At 50.5% G+C, this 19,780-nt stretch overlaps 1 protein-coding gene across 1 annotated transcript; it reads left to right on the forward strand.

Annotated features, from left to right (window-relative positions):
* Nucleotides 1-391: 391 nt before the first annotated feature.
* TRIM16 (tripartite motif containing 16) lies at nt 392-18,147 on the forward strand (the record flags this gene model as incomplete). Its single annotated transcript, XM_079725442.1, has 6 exons — nt 392-889; nt 6,727-6,822; nt 9,740-9,973; nt 12,400-12,565; nt 13,000-13,095; nt 16,933-18,147. The coding sequence occupies 6 exons, from the start codon at nt 392-394 to the stop codon at nt 17,514-17,516; spliced, it is 1,674 nt and encodes a 557-aa protein (XP_079581568.1). The 3' UTR covers nt 17,517-18,147.
* Nucleotides 18,148-19,780: the final 1,633 nt, after the last annotated feature.

A 19,780-nucleotide genomic window follows, 5' to 3' on the forward strand; every position in this document is an offset into this window, starting at 1 on the left:
CGTAAAGCAACGTCGGCTTTCACTGCAGAGCTCAGGAATCTCCAGTCCTTTCCAGACCGATCCCCCAGCTTGGCTGAGATTATGGGGAGGCGAATGATTCACAGAAGAATAACAGTTTTGGGTCTGGGCTGGAGGACGGGTTGGAGCCTGTGGGGAGACAGCCTGGGCCTCCCTGAGCCTGGGGACCGGGGCTGCCTTGTGGCCACTGCAGCTGGCCGTCCTCTAAGCTGAGCAGAGTGATGACGACCGACCGAGCTTCCTCTGGGGGGAGGAAACAGTTAAAATCCTGCCGCAGCTGCAGTCAGCTGGGCGTGGTTCTTCCATCTGAGTGAGGCCGCAGGATCCTGGGCCCGGGAGCAGAGGAAGCCCAGCTCTGACGCAGAACTTCCACATGGCTGAGTTTGATCTGATGGCTCCAGGGCCGCTGCCCGGGGTCCCCTCTCACCCTCCGGCCACTCTCAGCCCAGACTCTGGGTCGGCCAGCCCAGCAGCAGAAGACGCAACCTCCCCTGGGAGCTCCCCGGGGGAGAGCCGGGGACAGAGCCATGGCTCTGCCTGGCAGGGGGGTCCTGGGGCGGAGGCAGAGGAGGAGGTCCCGTGCGACTTCTGCCTCGGGGCCAGCAGGGTGAGGGCCACGAAGTCCTGCCTGACCTGCATGGTGAACTACTGCCCGGAGCACCTGCGGCCGCACCAGGAGAACAGCAGGCTGCACGGCCACCAGCTGACAGAGCCCATGAAGGACCGGGACCTGCTCGTGTGCGCGGCCCACCACAGCCCGCTGGTTGCCTTCTGCTGCCCCGATGGGCAGTGCATCTGCCAGGAGTGCGGCCGGGCCGAGCACAGGGGCCATGCCTCTGTCTCCCTCGATGATGCCCACAGGGACAAGGAGGCAAGTGCCGGGGTCCGTGCGGAGAGGGAGGTGGGGAGGCCGTGGGCCAGGGAGAGGCCTGGCCTCTGCCTCGGCTCCTGGGGCTGCCGGCTTCACTCCTGTGCTCTTAGCTCTGGCCCCTGGCTGTGCAGCCAGCATCCCTGTCTCTTGCACTTGGCTTTGGAAACTGGAGCCGGTTACTCTGTCGCCATTCTCGGTCCTGCTGTCCCTGTACTCTCTCTGTCTGCATCTGTCGCTCCTGTGGCTAGTTTCCTGCTATTTCTCACTTAGCTTTTGGTGACTGATCTGTGGGTGGGTGTTGGGTGCAGAAGGTGTTTCCCTCTGGCTGGATCTGAGTGGCAATGAATGCAATGTAAAGCTTGGCAGAAATTCAAGAGAAAAGAGCCAAAACTTTCCCCGAAGTTCTCTTTTTCCCTTTACCCCAAACAAGAGATCAGTAGCAAAAGGGCCCCTCTGGAGATACTGGGTATGAAATCCAAGAGCTTGAATAGTGCCGAGATAACAGAGAACTGGAAACTTCCCTCCGGGTACAATGTCAAGGACTGCTTACCTTAGGGAAAATAAATCTCCTCATCAGATAGAGGTATCAGGAGAGACTGAGAAATACTGTACTCATAGCCTGTAATTTTATTCCCATCAGGTAGGGCAACCATTTCTAGAACAGCTGGCTTTTCTTTGCCCTGAGAAAGCTGAGAGCCTGGAGAAGTTCCTGGGAATGGATTCATATGCTTCGTTTCTCATAGTCGGACTTTCCATGAGCACGTTTCTTCTCAGTGGTGAAGTGCAGTTCTTTTGTCCCACATTTCTTGTGTCCAGACTCCGGGCAGCTCCCTGTCTGCACTGAGCATGGCCACCAGGCCCATGGCAGCGTCTTGGCCCCGGGGTTCCTGGGCAGCAGACAAGGAGCTTCCTGGAGGAGGACCCGCTCCTCCACACCCTCCCTTAAGTGTGGATTTTATCCAGCGTTAGTGGGAATTGTTCCAGAAAGCTCTGTATTCCAGATGCCAGTGAGTCACCGTTATCAGCTCTACAATCTACTTGCCAACAGTTCCCAGCATCTCCAGTGCCAGGAAATGTCCAGTCAGGAGAGCAGGTCACTGCCACCCACTCCCCACGTTCACAGCCATGTTCACAGAGGAGGCTCTGGGTCAGCAGACAGGTCAGAGGATAAAGCTCCATGTAATTGACTACATGGTCTTCATGGAGCCTTGCCATGTGCTATGTGCTTTCCGTGGATTTTCCCATCCGGTCCTGGAATAACTCACTGAGGTGGTGACTCTTTTCATCTTCACCAAATTTGTCCAGACTCATGCAGATGACTAAGCCATGGAGTGGGAATGGAAGCTTCTGGAAAGCCACCCCACCGGAGGAACACAGGGAAGGACCCCAAGGTCACAATATTATAACCTTACTTTATTTTTTTTTTGTACCAAAACCCTGCCACACATGTCGTAGAGAGATTAAAGCAGAATGTACTGCTTTTCCCTTGTTCAGGGTATAATATCTGAATTCTGTTTTGTTTAACTGGAAAAGTGATGCATGTCTCTGTTCAGAAACAATCTCCACCAAACACTGAGATAGATTTTCCCAGAAAAGCCCTCCCTCCCAGCCTGGATCTGCCCTTCTCCCTCCTCAGAGGCAGACACCACGATCTACTCTTTCTTCTGTTTCCTTTCGGAAATTCTGTGCCTGTAGCAGCATAGATACAATATGAATTTCAACGTAGTGTAAGCTGGTGCGTTACCGAGACATAGGGTAATTGTCATTCTGAGCAGGGAGAGTTGTGTTGCTCGTGTGTGGAACCCCAAATTCAGACATCCCAGGAGGGAGCTGTGTCAGGTAAAATACAGACAACTGGGGCAGTTCTTGGTGCTGAAAGCAGGCCGGTTACAGGTGTGATGCAGCAGCCCCGTACCCCAGATCCTTGGTGCGGGCCCAGTTCCCAGCCTCCGCTCCCCAGTGTGTCTGTCAGAGTTCCTGCCTTTCCACCCTGCATCCTTGCTTTCAACTCTGAGAGTGAGTGTGTGCTCTGTAAGCGCTTTTTGGGTGGCCCTGCCACGGCTCAGGAGCCAAAAGATTTCTTGCAAGGAGCCCAGGAGACCAGCTCCGAAGACACAGTACCTGGATGAGGCTGCAGCCACCACCAGGATTATTTTGAAAGTCTTATTAGACATAAGTAAGGCTCCAGAAGCTCCATCTTTCCTCCAGCCAGCCCAAGCCCGCTGGAGCTGCTTGCTGAAGGTCACTTTGGATCGAGTTAAGCGCTAGTCACTCAGGCATGTTGTGCAAGGGAAACCGTGAATAGCAGGGTCAGCCACAGGGACACAGAGAGGCTGGGAGCTGCATTGGGTCCACAGAGTGATTGATTTCTCAGTTCACCGACAGAGCCCCTTCTGAGGCTCCCATGGTCTCTAGCTATGCCAGTGGGCAAAAACTCTGGATTTGGGAATTCTGGGTGTTCTCTGATTATTTGTTCTGTGCCGCTGGGCTTCCAGAGGCCAGCTCTTCCCAATGGGGACTCAGCATTTCCCCTTGCCCAGGCCAGCGCCCCAAAGCCTCTTAGTTGTTTTGTTTTGTTTTTTTAAATTGAAGTGTAGTTGATTTACAATGTTGTGTTAATTTCTGCTGTACAGCAAAGTGACTCAGTTTTAAACATATATACATTCTTTTCTAAATATTCTTTTCCATTATGGCTTGCCCCAGGAGATTGGATATAGTTCCCTGTGCTCTACAGTAGGACCTTGTTGTTTATCCATTCTACATGTAATAGTTTGCATCTACCAACCCCAAATTCCCAGACCATCCCTCTCCCTTAGCTTTTTTTTTTCTTTTTGGCCGCACCCTGCAGCATGCAGAACTTCCGGGACCACTGTGCCCCCTGCAGTGGAAGTGCAGAGTCTTAACCACTGGACCACCAGGGGAGCCCTTCCCTTAGCTTTTTTTTTTTTTTTTAACATCTTTATTGGAGTATAATTGCTTTACAGTGGTGTGTTAGTTTCTGCTTTATAACAAAGTGAATCAGTTAGAGCAGCTAATCTTAACTCCACTCACCTTCTCTGAACTCAGGCTCGCTGCTGGGAAATGAAGCTGTGGCATGCGTGTGTGTGAGTTGTGAAGTTGGCACTCTTTCTGTGACTGCTCTCCTGTTTGTTCTTTTCTGTTCCTTTTCACGTTTATCGAACATTATCGAGCACTTTCTATGGGCTAAGTGTGCTACACTGTCTCAGGGAGCGTGGGCTGTAGTCAGGAAGCCAGGGCAGGTCCACGTCTCCCTGGACGCCAAAGGGCTGGGGCAGCACAGAGGCCCTGCTGCGTGTTCCAAGGAGGAAGACCCCCGGCAGTGAGGTCAGGGCAGGTATCTTGGGGGAAGGAAGGCTCGGCTGGGCCCCGTCTTAGACCTTCAAGTCCATTAGTGGCAGGTCACTGCATCCAATCTCAGCATTGGTTCCAGAAAGCTCAGGATATGGTGGGGATCTTGGACACAGTCTCCAGGTAGAGCTGGAGCCGAGTTCTGAGAGCCACAAGTGTTCCCGCTTGTTGGGGGCGCCGTTAACCAGCATTGTTCACGGCCCATCTGCTGCCAAAAGGCGGATGGTTTGAGGCTGTTCAGGAGAATTTCTTCTAGAAGTTCCGAGGAGTGCCTTGGACTCAGTATTATGCAACTTGTTTTATCCTGAACATTCCACCAGGCTGTACATCTTTCAAGAGCAGGGACAGTGTCTTATATAACTGGACTGGCATGTAGTGAGCTCTGATCAGCTGGCCAAGGAGTGAAGTCAGGGCCCAGTGGGGGCCCTAGTGTTCCCAGACACAGACTCTCCAGAGGGAAACACAAAGCAACTGGCACCATCTGGAAGTTCCTTCTCTCTTCTCCCTCCCCCTGCTGTTCCAGTTTGCATCTCTAACCTGACCCTGGTCACTGAGCTGGGTACCACCTTTGCCCTGGAGATAGAAGCAAGAACGATTTTGTTAACATATTCTTGAGGCACCAGAGGAGACGCTGAACCAACTGATGAGGGTCATAGAGCCTGAGAGAGGCAGGTCTTGTACCCCAGATATGGTGCCTGCTGAAGCGGGGAGGACTCTCTGTGCCCTTGGACATGGGGCCGTCTACTCTCATTGGCACTGCTGTCCTGCTTTTGTGTGGGGCCTGCCTGGGCCTGCGATGTGCATATGGCTCACATCTTGGGACACCCCGGAGCCAGGGTCTGAGGCACCCCGTCATTTCCTTGGAACAGGAAAAACTGGAGATGCTGGTCTCCCAAGTGGCCCCGCCTCTTGTGGTAAGCAGGAGTACCTGCTTGTGGGGTGACTCACTCAGAGGTCCCCATTAGGCACTTGGGAATCCCTTTCTCCTTTTATGGCAGTCCACAGACAGTAAGGAGAAGCCCCCTCCCTGGACACTCTGGGGGTCTCCTGTGTCCCCGGATGGTGCTGGGGCCGACTGCTTTAACACACTCTGCACTCGTTGCTACTGTGTGTTCTGTTGTGTCTCCCACCATCTTTCAACAAGCAGCTCATGTCCCCTCCCATCCTGGAGCAGGTCACTGGGTAATAAGCCTTCTAGACAGACCAAGATTCCACGTTGCCCCCAAATAGGCTGGACCCCGCATCTTCCCTGCTTCCCCCACTCCCGGGCATCAGGTCTCAGGTCTCAGGGGCGGGAGGTCACCCAGGCTCACTCGGCTCTGAGTCAGGGCCGCAGGGCCTGAGCAACTGTTCCCGGGCTTCTGCAGACGGAGGCGAGTCCCCTGCCTGCCTGGGCTGCCACTAGTGGGGCCTGGGATTCCTGCGGGCTTCAGTGGGAGGAAGGGGAGACGCATCACGGTGCCCCTGCACCCCGAGTTCTGTTAGGGTGAATGACGACACAGCTGGAGTGCAGACACACGCTGCTGTGAAAATCAGTGAAAGCTCTTCTTTCTGTTGCTGCTGTCTCGTGCCCTTGTGGACACAGAAAGTGACAGGGCCTCTGAAGTTTGCAAGGGCTCTGGTTTCATGCCTTGGCACGTTCTCGGCAGACAGTGCTTGGGGAGTTTCAGGAGGCAAGAGTGGGGCTGGGCAGGGGCGTCGACGTGGGCAAACCCGGGGTTCTCAGGCAGGCACTTGCCTCGGCGGGGAGGGTTCGCTCGGCCTGCATCCGGCAGAGAATAAGAGTCCGTGATGGAAAGCAGCCGAGGTAGTGCTGGTAACGATGATGAGGATAATGACACCACCGACACGGATGGAGCACCTGCCACGTGCCTGCTACTGTACAGAGTTCCTGATGACACGCCTCCCATCCTTGCGGGAACCCTGTGAATTGGGCACTTTAGCTGCTCCCACCTCACAGGTGAAGAAATGCAAGTGTGGAGGCATTAAGTAGATTTTCCCGAAGTCTCATCTGCTAAGTAGAAACCTAGGATGCCCACCCCCGACTTCAAGCGCCCTGTGCTCCTTGTCAGGCTGTTCTGGGGCCGGATGGGCTGGACTCAACTCCACTGACAACTGTGTGACCTTGGATAGGTGGCTCCATTTTCTCACCTGTACAATGGAGATAATGTGTTTACCTGCTATGGGCATGGTCAGGATGATAGGTGACACAGAGAAATGCTTGAAGCGATGCCCAGCACAGCGTAAGCTCTCCCTGCATTTTAGCCAGTTCACCCCAGGAAGTGCTGGCACATAGCTGACCCTCTGTGCCTCCACTGAGGGTGGGTGCTCCAGCCTGGCTTCTGAGAGCAGCGTCTGAGACAGACTCCCCTATCCATGGAAGAAGCGCAGACGGTGCCCTTGATCCTGGGGACCTTCCGAGTGCCCTGGGCTCCTTCCTCCTTGACGCTGACCTTTCCTCTTCTTAGGCTGAGCTTCGGATCACCCAGTTAGACCTGGAGCGGAAACTCAAGTTGAATGAAGATGCCATCGCCAGGCTCCAAGCCAACCATAAGTCCGTTCTGGTAAGGCTGGCTGGGGTCACCTGCTGGGCTTTGGCACACCTGGCAGCTGCTGCATGCTCAGCCAGGCCCACCCGGGGTTGTGGGATGCAGGGTGTAGGCCCGGCCCCCATGTCCACGGGCCCCGTGGGTTTTATCGTTGGGTGAGAACTGTGGGTACAGATAAGGTCAGCCACACTGCAGGGTGGCTTCAACTTGTTATGGGGATTTGCTATGAAATTAGTTCAAGATTCAGAACTGGCAAGTGATTTACTTTTTAATGTTATAGAGTAGAAGCAAGCTAGTCCTGTAATGACAGTGTCCTTATTTGTACATGTGCATATGCTTTTTTGACCGGGAGAAAAGGGTGTATGTGGGAGTCAAGGGGGGTGGTTAGCCAGAGCTCCAGAAATTATGTATAGTCTTGGATTCTTCCATCACAGGAGGGTGTTCTGCATGCAATTCTCACCAGTCCTAAATCCTGAAAGCCAGAAAAGAGAGGTGAGAGCTGCTGGACTAGTGGATGGTACTTGATAAGGCCAGTGGCGTGCCAGGCTACTTAGTTTTAGTCTCTCTGGTTTATGACCACTTTCTATAATAAACTCTAAGTAGACCCAAACAGTTCCACAAAGGTTTCTCATTAGTGGCAAGCCAATAACCTCAACTCAGAGGAGAATGCAAAACAACTACCCTATGGCAGTCAGTCAGCAGCAGCATCTTTGCATATCAAGAATGATTCTATCCATTCATCCATCCATCCACCTATGTATCCACTGTCCATCCATCCATCCATCCGTCCATCCATCCACCTACATATCCACTATCCATCCATCCATCCACCCATCCATCCATCCATCCACCCATCCATCCATCCATCCACCCACCTATCCATCCATCCACCCACCCATCCGTCCATCCATCCATCCATCACCTACCCATCCACTCACCCATCCATCCATCCATCCATCCATCCATCCATCCATCCATCCATCCATATCTAATACATGTAACCATTTCAACTTAATTTCTTCCGCCTTGGTGTTTATAACTAACTAGCTGTGGAAGAATGAATACCTATTTCTTATCCATATAATCTTATGAAAAGAAGAACAATAATTATCCCTTTAAAGTCTTGGAAACCTTCAGAGATTGTTGATTTCCATGCTCAGTGTAATCTGGAGAACTGCATGGAGCATCTTGCCTTTTCCAGCTCTTTATTTTCCAGACACTTTGATCCCTACTCAGTTCTTCTCTTAACTGCATGGTAACCAGGTGAGGTAGTTACCACAGTGACCACCATGTAGGAGGTACATGAGGACACAGAGACAACAAGAACCGTCCAGGGCCCCTAGGTTGATGGGACAGGAGAGCCTGGGAGTGTTGCTCCCTTGACCTAAGAATTACTCAGTCTGTTGAAATGGTGGTGCTTTAGTTTCTATATCTAAGAAATGGGGACTGTTGTAGTACAGTCGTCCCTTGGTGTCCTCAGGGGATTGGTTTTAGGACAGCCCCCAATCCCCTCACCACGGATACCAAAATCCGCAGATGCTCAAGTCCCTTGTATAAAATGGCCTAGTATTTGCATGTAAACCTACACACATCCTCCCGTATACTTTAAATCTTCTCTAGATTACTTGCAATACTGGACACAATGTAAATGCTATGTAAATAGTGGCCAGCTTGGCAGAGTCTAGTTTTGCTTTTTGGAACTTTCTGGAATTTTTTCCCAAATATTTTCGTTCTGTGGCTGCTTGAATTCGTGAATGTGGAATCCGCAGATATGGAGGGCCATCTGTATTTACCTTCTAGGGTTGCCATGAGAGAATATGTATACAGTGCTCAGAACAGTGCCCGGCCCATGATAAGCACTTACTAAATGTGGCCGTTATTGTATTACTATGTTATGTAATTAAAAAGTGACCAGGCAGGTGGCAGGACCCCAGGAGAACAGAAAACAGTACCTGGAGGGGCTGCTCAGAGGGCTCTCAGATGGGATGGTCATGGAGGGACAATGGGAGAGATTGAGGCAGGCAGGGCATGGGCTCCGGGCTGTGGAGTGGGGTGAAGGGAGGGTGAGCAAAGGAAAGTGTTTCCAAGAACTTTACATGAAGTTTAACCAGGTAATTTGTGTTGGGGCAACGATCTGGAGTCGGGCATTGTCAGAGGGAGCCATCAGCACCAGGACCTAAGAACTACCAAAGAGAAGTGGAAACCATTGAAAACGTGGACTGAAGTTGTAAATATGACATTGACTGAAGGCATTTGTAAAGGATGTGGAAGGATAGAATCCCACATGCACGAGTGCCATCGTGCAAATCCTTGCTATTTATCACGTGGAATTTGTTTTATATATTTTTGAACGTGACATTCCATTCTGCATAGGTAGGCTGGTCCTGCGATGCTTAGGTGCTGTGGACACCTGCACACACCCTAAACATTTTGTGCCTGGCACAGACACCATAGGGTTAGATGTGCTTTTGGCTCAGATGGACCCGGTGGGCAGTTTAACTGGACATAAATGAAATGCTAAGAAAGCAAATTCATGCTACTGATTTGTATAAAGAAGCCAAATTATTATTTTACCTCAAGAAACATGACTATCAAGTATACTGAATACGTACATTGTCCTGGTTGGAAGATGGATGTCACAAACTTGAAGAGCAGCCCGACTGTCAGAGCTGGACTCAGAAATCAAATAATTCACTCTCTCATCTGATGGATGAGAGACTAAGGGAATGATTGGCAAATAAGTACTTATACCCTGGAGAGTCCTTCTTGTTTCCGGGAACCCAGGATTCAAATGAGAATAAAGGCTTCCTTTTACAATAGGAAATTGCTCCCTGATTTTGCGGGTTTCTCGGGTTTGCATTTCTGCGTGTTGAGCTTTGAGAAGGTTGGATGCCTCACTAACAGGATCTTCACTCCCCCCCAACCCCGCCAGGTGTCGGTGTCGGAGGTAAAGGCGGTGGCCAAGGAGCAGTTTGGGGATCTCCTTGCTGCCATGAGGAAGGCCCAGGCTGACGTGATGCTTTTCTTGGAGGAGAAGGAACAAGCTGCCCTGGGCCAGGCCAATGGCATCAAGACCCACCTGGAGTACAGGAGTGCAGAGATGGAGAAGACCAGGCAGGAACTGGACAGAATCGCCGCCATCGGCAACCCCGTGCTTTTCCTGGAGGTATGGGCTGCCGTGCCGCCCATGCCAGGGAGACCTTCACTCTGCTCGGCCTGTGGCACACGGGGGAAGGGAACTGCCTGCTGATAAACGGGTGCGCAGGGAGCTGTGAGGACAGAGAGCAGCTGAGTACAGGAGTACAAGAGGGAGGGCTCTCCAGAGCGGAGAGGCTGGAACCGGGTCGTGGAAGATGCATTATGTGCCAGCAGAGGCAATGGCATGTGCAAAGGCAGAGAGGTTTGAGACAGCACAGCTGATGTGGGGAACTAAGGTGCTTTCACAAGGATGGGGTATGGGACGCTGGGCACAGAGTGATGGGAGGCGAGGCTGGCGGGGCCAGGTGGGCATCTGGTTGTAGAAGCTTGTTCTTCATCGTGCAGTCACAGCAGCCCAGGGAGGACTTCAGGTGAGGGGTGATGAGCTCAGGCCTCAGTGTGCTTTATGAACCACTCCGACAGTGGAGGGATACTTGCTGGGCCGGGGTGAGACCGGGGTCCTGCTGCCTTTCAGAGAGGGCTGCCCGTGCTGGGGTGACTGAGGACAGACAGCCCAGCAGAGAAGATGAGACCTTTCATTACAATGTGCCATTCATTGTATGTTAAGCCACCTGCCATCAGACATTCCATCTTCCTGGATCTGTCACTAGAGCGCTGTGTAGTTTTTAGCAAGTCATTTAACCTTTTTGGGTCTCAGATGCCTCATTTATAAACAAGCAGGTCGGAGGCAGTGATTTCCAAGGCTCCTTCAGTGCTAATATTCCTACATACAAATAATTCTTTTATTGCATTTTGGGAAGAGATTCCCTTCTAGTTAACGGCAAACGTAAATGTTTATTATGAAAAAAAACTTGGAAAATATGGAAAAATATAAAGGAACACGATCATCAATATTCCCATCACCCAAGGTAATCATCATTAGCCTTGTAATGAGTGAGATTGAAAGAGTAACAGACAGAGACAGACATACCAAAGAATGTCTTTCAGTTCCTTTACTTTACAATATCAAAACAAAGAAACTGGGCTTCCCTGGTGGCGCAGTAGTTGAGAGTCCGCCTGCAGATGCAGGGGACACGGGTTTGTGCCCCGGTCCGGGAGGATCCCACATGCCGCGGAGCGGCTGGGCCTGTGAGCCATGGCCGCTGAGCCTGCGTGTCCGGAGCCTGTGCTCCGCAGCGGGAGAGGCCACAACGGTGAGAGGCCCGCGTACCGCAAAAACAACAACAACAACAAAAAAACAAAGAAACTGTGAAGAAAAATTTGGCTTCCCATGTCATGAGTTTCCTAAAGAGCATATAAATAATTAAAAAAAAGAAATAAAATCTATTTTTTTCTCCTTTTGTAACTTTAACATAAAAACTTTAATATGTGTAAAATATATTTTAGAATAGGACAACTTATTTTAGTTAAACATCTTTTTCCACAAATTTTTAGCCAATCGAAATGACATGTATTGTTCCCCAGTGATTCTTTTTTTTTTAGAAATAGACCATTTTATTTTATTTTATTTTTTATTTTTTCACTGTGCCGTGTGGTATGAGGGATCTTAGTGCCCCAACCAGGGATCCAACCCTCGCCCCCTGCCTTGGAAGCACAGAGTCTTAACCACTGGACCGCCAGGGAAGTCCCCCCAGTGATCTAAAATGTTACTTTTATCATATATGGCACTAACTCTACATAAAATGCTCATTTTTCTTCCTATCTACTCTTTGGCTTGGCCTCTTTCTTCTCTTCCATTAATCTAACCATTCTGGTACAACTGTTTTCATCACTAAGTTTTCTGCTGTACCCAGTTTGTAATTCAGTGCTTCCGTTGCATTTGAATTTTGATAATGTGTTACACCTGAAAGCAACCTTTCCTGATCACTGCAGAGTTTTGAAGCATGAGAGGCTTAATGTGATTATCTATGTGAAAACACTTTTCAAACTCTAAAGCACAGAACAAGAATTAGAGAACACTGTGTATTGGATTGAACCGACTAGGAAAATGCAGCAGCAAGCATTCCCGCCTGAGGACTTGTCTGTGAATCTTCCAAATGCTACACCCGTTCCTCCATCCCTGTCATGGCTTGTGTTTAAATTAGTTAAAAAAAAAAAGCACTGATAGAATGAAGGTTGCAGGAATGTTACCGCCATCTGCGGTGTTGGTGTAACACATTTGTTCTTCGATTCCCTGTCTGGGCTATGTGTTGCATCTGCTCGTGGGTGCCTCGTATCTCTTGATTTTTAAAAGTCCACTTTCCCAGTTAAAAAACACGAATGCTTTCTACATTATCAGACGCTGAGCTGGACCCATTACACACACTTTCTTTGTGAAGTGCACGTCACCATCAGCCTATTTTACAGATGAGGAAGGTGCCGTATTGAGGAGGGCAGCCCTGTTTAAGAAGCACCGAAACCAGGACAAGTTCTGCCATGTGTCCTTTCCTGCAGGAGTACTGCAAGTTCAAGAATATGAAGGACGATGCTTTCCCCAGTGTCTACATTGGACTCAAGGACAAGCTCTCGGGCATCCACAAGGTCATCACGGACTCCACCGCACACCTGATCCAGTTGCTGCAGAACTACAAGGAGAAGCTCCAGGAGTTCTCCAAGGAAGGTGAGAAGCTGTGGCTTGTAGTGTCTCGGAGGGGCTGACGCGGGAGGTGGGAGTTGGGAGGGAGAGCAGAACCGGGGAGCTTCTCGTTTTCAGAGCCATCCTCTGGCTCACCGTGCTACTGATGGACACTTACCTTGATGACTGACACCAGAGAATGTGAGTCAGTCACATCACGCCCTTGGCCAGCATCTCCGAGACTAGCTTCTGAGGTTGCTGATGCCTGTACTTTCAAGTGAAATCCAAGTCAGGCTGGGGCCTTTCCTTGGCGTGTTTTACTTTAGTGTGGTCCATTGAGCAGGGGTCTCTGACACATGACTAGTGTCCGGGCCCTTCTTCCCCGAGGAAGCCCAGGGAAGAGGGGCTGGGGGTTCCTGCTTCTTAGGTTCTCCTGCCCACCTGGACAGGTGTGCATTCACAGTTCTCTGATTTTCTAGAGGAGTACGACATCGGAACTCAGGTGTGTGCCGTCACTGAGCACAAACACTGGACCTCAGAACCAGAGCCCAGCACCAGGCAGCACTTCCTTCAGTGTAAGTCGTGAACAGCTTCCCTTTCCCTGGGTGTGGATGTACGTGTGAGGCTTTGGAAGCAGGGATGCCATTTCTCACGTAGGTTTCAGGTTCTTGCAACATCAGGGTCTGTGCCCAAATGGTACATTTTAAAAAGTTTAATTTAAAAAAAATTTGAACTTTTCGTTTTGAAACAGTTTCAAACTTACGAAAACATTGCAAAAAGAGGACCAAGAATTCTTGTATACCTTTCATTCAGTTGTTCCAAACGTTAACACTTTACGTTACAACGGTGCACTGATCCAAACTGGAAAATGAAATTGCTGCAAGCCTATTAACTAATCTATGGAATTTATTCAGGTTTCACGAGGTATTCCTCCCAGTGTCCTTTTTCTGGCTGGAAGTCCGGTCCAAGGTCACAGATGTTTCTTTGTCTCCAGTCTGGGTCCAGTCCTTTTGTCCTTCTGTGTCCTTCATGACCTTGGCCCTTTCAAAGATCCTGGCTAGTTCCCAGATGGGTCCCTGTTAAGTCTGACTTGGCCAGAACTGCAAAACCCATCGTCCCGTCATGATGTGGGAGTGTCCTGGGCTGTCAGCATTTTTGAAAACATGTTATTTCTAATCAATACTTCCTTATGGTTAAGAAGGCAGGGAGGTTTCATCTCCCAGGAGAGGAAGGGCTGCATCTGGGTAGTCAAGGCTCACTTTTAGGACATGCATCTGCTTCATCTCTTTGCAATGTGCCGTTGAACCCTGCTTCTGCTTGCTTTCTGGGGGTGAGCGCTGGCTGACCAACTCCTGAACTCCTTTTGCTCTGGTCGTGACGTGGAGCCTCGGCTTCGATGACTGTCTCCTGTTCTTTCCACAGCTCCTTATTTTCCCCAGGACCTCTCAGTTTCCACACAGTTTCCTTGATTTATTCTTTCCTGCTTCCTGACACCAGCACATCTATGTTTTTTTTAAAAAATAAATTTATTTATTTATTAATTATCTATTTTTGGCTGCGTCGGGTCTTAGTTGCTGCATGCGGGCTTTCTCTAGTTGCGGCGATCAGGGGCTACTCTTTGTTGTGCACAGGCTTCTCATTGCGGTGGCTTCTCTTGTTGCAGAGCACGGGCTCTAGGTGCGTGGCTTCAGTAGTTGTGGTGCGTGGGCTCAGTAGTTGTGGCACATGGGCTTCAGTAGTTGTGGCTCACGGGCTCTAGAGCTCAGGCTCAGTAGTTGTGGTGCACGGGCTTAGTTGCTCCGCAGCATGTGGGATCTTCCTGGACCAGGGCTCGAACCCATGTCCCCTTCATTGGCAGGCGGATTCTTAACCACTGTGCCACCAGGGAAGCCCCACATGTATGTTTTACTAACAGGTATAGTTAATACAAGAAGCCAAACACCTTTTGTGCTTAACATTAAAATAAAAATGAACCACATCCTATTACAATCTGTTTTCTGTTGCATGACAGTCATCTTTTTTCATGCATGACATTAACTTTTGCTCCTAGAGCATTGCTGTGAACTTTTAGCTTTTTATGGACTCAGATCATTTCACCTGTCCAAGTTCTGTCAAACTGCCAGCTTGACTGACCAGTGGGAGCCACTTGTAAGCTGGCCCCTTTGTCCTTTAAGCATTGACCTTCTGCCCTTGACATTCTGAAAAGTATTGCTGCTTTCTGGCACTAACAGAATGTTCCAGACCCATTCTGGTTTTCTTGTCCCAAGGCATAGAATCACCTACCCTGTAAGGAGCCCCGGGTCCCCCTAGATGAGAGGAATACTAACGCACTCATTCATTTGACACGTGTATACCGAGCATCTTCTCAGAGCTAGACCCCCAGGATAGAGTCCCACATAAAATATGGAGCTGATAGAATAAAAGGAGAACATTCATGAAACAAACACACTGATAAATAATTACACATTGTGATGAGTACCAGGAAGTTATAAAGCCAGGGTGCTCCGAGAGACATTGACAGGCAGGCATGGAGACCTCTTTGAGGACAGACTCACAACCACAATCCGAACGGATCAGTCGGGACCTCCCTGACTCAGGTCAGGGCGAGGACCCCACCGCAGAGGGAACGGTCTGTGCCAAAGCTGCCCGAGTGGGTTCAGCATTGGGTGGGTCTGAGGTCAAGGTGCTGGAGTGTGGAGGTCAAGGGGTAGAGGGCAGGAGATGAGGTTGCTGACGCAGGCAAGCGCCAGTCACGCAGGGCCGGGAGGCCAGGGAGGCAGGTCACTGCTTTTTCCTAAGGGCAGGGGCACCATCAGAAGCTATAAGCTGGGGTGATGTGATTCACCTTAGCTGGCTCCCTGAAGCAAGCTCCTGTCGGGGAGAAGGTCTGGGCGGGGGAGGCGGGAGAGAGCACCACGACCAGCGTGGGGCTACTGCACGCTCTGGGGGAGATTTGGGGGTGGCTTAGATGGGGGTGAGGTAGGGCACTGAGAGGATGGGACCCACAGGACTCAGGGCTGCCTGCGTGTGTGGTGGGACAAGACGTGGGAGGATGAGGGAAAAGAAATGGAGTGTGACTTGGGCACCTGGGTGCGTGGAGGTGTTGTTCTCTGGGACCAGGAAGAGAATGTGTGGGGCGGGGGACTGCTTGAGAGTTCCCCTGCTGAATATTGGCCAGATATTTTAACAAATGAGTGAATCAAATGTGGGTGTATGAGTGCCTGTCTGCCCCAAACCCTTGCCGACGCTGGGTAGAAAAGTGCCTGGATTTCAGGACGTATTTGTCGAATGAATGAAAGCATGAGCCCATCCGCAGGTTTTACTTCTTGATTCAGTTCAGCAAATAATACAGTAAATTCCAAGCAATTTGAGCTTCAGGAAGCAAAGACATGGGTTGGCTTGTCAAAAGGGGTCTGGGACCACTTAAGACCTGCATGGGCGAGGTGCCCCCTGCAAGCAGTTCTCTGTGACACTGGCCTGGTGTCCCACAGTTTAACTCAGTTCTGGCACTGCCTGGAGATGGCGTCAGATCCCACAGGATGGCTCCCACTTCAGATGCCAGTTGCCAGGTGTTGGGTCCCCAGGTGACGGACAACTTCTGTCCGACTTGGCTACAAATCAGAGGTTCCCAGGACCGCACCCCCCCATCTTGGACTCGAGCATTTACTAGAACAGCTCACAGAAGTCAGGCAGACACTTAGGTTCACCAGTTTATTAAAAGATGTGGTAAAGGACACAGATGAGCAGCCAGATGGAGAGAGAGATGCACGGGGCAAGGCCGGGGAGAGTCCCGATCGCAGGAGCTTCTGTCCTCCTGGAGATGGGGTGCATCGCCTTCTGGTGTGGATGTTTGCCAGCCTGGAAGTGCTCAGAACCCTGCACTATTGAGATTTTATGGAGGCTTCATCTCATAGGCATGATGGCCCACTAACTCCATTTCCAGCCCCTCTCACTTGTCCTGAGATTAGGAGTTAGGGCTGCAAGTTCCAAGCTTCTAGTCATGACATGGTCTTTCTGGTGACCAGCCAGCCCCCTCCAGGAGCCCACCCAGAGTTGCCTCGTCAGAACAAAAGATACATGTGTAACCTGGGAAATTACAAGGGTTTCAGGAGCTCTGTGTCAGGAACAGGGGCCAAAGACCAAATATTAGAACAACAGATGGTCCTAGTGCTCTTATCTCAGGAGATTACAGGGAGCTTTGTGCCGGCAACCGGGAACCAGAGACCAAATATATATTTATTATAAATCACAGTATCACACTTGCGTTCTGTTTTCTGGTTTTCCCCCACCTCTTTTCTGGGAAGGAACAGGGGTCTGGGAGACAGATGTCTTTTCGTCCCTTGGAGGCTCGCTAGGTTTGAAGGGTTGGGTCTGAATCACCTGTCGGTCCCTGACTTTCTGTGTCCCCTCAGATGCCTGTGACATTGCCTTCGACCCCGACACGGCACACAGGTACCTCCGGCTGCAGGAGGACAACCGCAAGGTCACCAACACCACGCCCTGGGCGCACCCGTACCCGGGCCTCCCCAGCAGGTTCACACACTGGCGGCAGGTGCTGGCCCAGCAGAGCCTCTACCTGCACAGGTACTACTTCGAGGTGGAGCTCTCCGGGGCGGGCATCTATGTGGGCCTGACATGCCAGGGCATCGACCGCAAGGGCGAGGAACGCAATGGTTGCATTTCCGGAAACAACTTCTCCTGGAGCCTCCAGTGGGATGGCAAGGGGTTCAGGGCCTGGCACAGTGACACGGAGACCCCACTCGAGGCCCGCCCTTGTCAGAGGCTGGGGGTCTACGTGGACTTCCCCGGAGGCGTCCTCTCCTTCTACGGCATTGAGCCGGAGGCCATGACGCTGGTGCACCGGTTCGACTGTAAGTTTTTGGAGCCTGTCTACCCAGCCTTCTGGCTTTCCAAGAAGGACAACGCCATCCGGATTGCGGATCTGGGAGAGGAACCCGAGAAGCCGGCACCGACCCCGGTGGAGCCTGCTCCCTAGATGCCGGGGTCCAGAGCCCAGACCTGTGCTAACACACAGACGGGGCGGCAGCTTGAGTTTTAAGGCTGACTGGGGGGCACAATCCCTGCCAGCGGTTGCTGGCTTTAGAAATCACGTGGGTCACAGGATGAGGGGAAGGCTCTCTGGCCGCCGCCTTGGGCTCCATGCAGCGCTGTTCCCCACGTTTGCAATAATCCTCAGGCCCTAAGTCCCCCTTGCCATCTTCTCGTGATGTCCTGTCTGCTTGGGTGAACAAGCGCACTGTGCCCAGAGGTGGTCACCAGGAATCCTCAGAACCATCAGAAAGACTGCAGAGGAATCAGAATAAATCACTAACTTTATCTCGCTTCCCCCGCGTCCCCGGCACTGTCCCGAGCTCCTCCCGTGCGTCAGCCCTCGTGGCTCTCATGGCAGCCCCGTGGGGTAGCTGCTCACACCGTCCCCATTTTGCAGGTGGGGAAGCTGTGGTCCGGTGGGGGTCAGTGAACTTGCTCGGGGTCATCGTGGTCACGTGGTGAGTGAGTGGCCCCTAGGAGGGCTGATGTTGAACTTCTAACCACGACCCCACGCTGCCTTCCTCCTTAGACGGTGGGTGTTGTGTGCACGGGAATAAACCACATCATGAACTGCGTTCGTAGGAGTAGAGTGTCTTACAGCCTCCGTCGCTTTGCACCTGCATGTCTGACTGGGCCTTGCAGCTGTGCTGTGATGGAGAGCTCACTACCTCACCTGGAAGCTCACCTGGTTTGGGGACAGTGAGGATTGCAGGAATGTCTTAGTGGGGTCCGAGTCCTAGTCCCTGTAACCTCAGGCGACAGGGCTCCTTCCTCTCTTCTGGAGCCACCCGGACGATGTGGATGCGTCTGATTCCTCATTCAAGGGCAGTTCTCCATGTGTTTGGGGGCAGCTCTCACACCGTCCCCCCCCGGGAATTATTCTTGGTTTCTCACTCTATCCTTGGCTTCTCACTCTACCTCCCACTTTCCTTTGTGGTTTCCGGACCTTCTACTCCTCTGATCACATCCCCCTCCTTTCTACAGATGCGCTCCCTAACATTCATGATACACATTCATCAAACCCTTAGGCAAATGACAAATTGTATTCAAATGGGTTTCTAAGGACATAACCTGAGGCCCCTTTCGGGATTCCCTGGAAATACAACTTCTGGGTCTTTTCCGTGACCTGTGTCAAGTCAAGTCCCTTCCTCTTTGGCCAGTCTGACGGTCCTGTGTCGAGAGTACTTTACTTGAGCGTCACTCGACTCGTTTCCAGAGACCCTGCCCTACATTTGAATTCTAGGATTTATATAGTATAGGATTTGAATTTTTTAATTGAATTTAAAAGCTTTGAATTTTATTGACCTTTAAAATATTAAAAAAAATTTTTATTGGAGTATAGTTGATTTACAATGTTGTATTAGTTTCCGCTGTACGGCAAAGTGAATCAGTTATACAAACAAATATATCCACTCTTTTTTAGATTCTTTTCCCATATAGGCCATTACAGAGTATTGAGTAGAGTTCCCTGGGCTATACTGTGCATCCTTAGAAATTTGTAAGTTTGAATTTTAAATTTCATCACATCATTGCTGCTTGCGGAGATAGTTTTATTCATGACTCTATGCCCAGTGTAATAGCTCTCCTTCCTAGCCTGGTGTCACCTACAGAATTGGTAACCCTTTCTTCTTAAATCTTACTCTTGTTGATATACATATTGATTAGGTTGATACCTATATTGATTAGAATCTTGCAGTCCTCAGCCAATATCTTTTGGGTTTAGTTATTCAATAAGTTATGCATCAGTAGAATTGTTTGCTAATGTAGCCCACCTTATGCCCCTTTATCCACTGCACACCATGAAGGACTTTTCAGCGGCAGAGATCAGGATATACTATGTCAGCCTTTCCTCTCTAATGATGCTCTCTAGGGGGAAAGTGAGATCAGCTTGGCTGGGTTGTTGATGCTTCTTTCTTCCCCAAATGCTCACATAATATTTGACAAACCATTTTAGAATTCTGGTGTAAGTTCACACCTCATCTGCTGTTTCCAGAATCTACCATTTTTTTCTTTTAAAAAATCAAGACAATGTTGCCTGTCTTCATCCTCCACCATTCTCCCCAATTTCTCAAAATTTACTGCCTGGATTTCAGTCACGTTGGTAAATTGTGTCAGTGTCGTGAGATGTAATTTGTTTAGGCCACACTCATATTCATAAAAGGAACCCTTTGGGTGTCTCCTTACCTGTTTTGAACTTCAGTTCCTCTT

This window comes from Hyperoodon ampullatus, assembly GCF_949752795.1.
Source record: "Hyperoodon ampullatus genome assembly, chromosome: 19".
NCBI lineage: Eukaryota > Metazoa > Chordata > Mammalia > Artiodactyla > Ziphiidae > Hyperoodon > Hyperoodon ampullatus.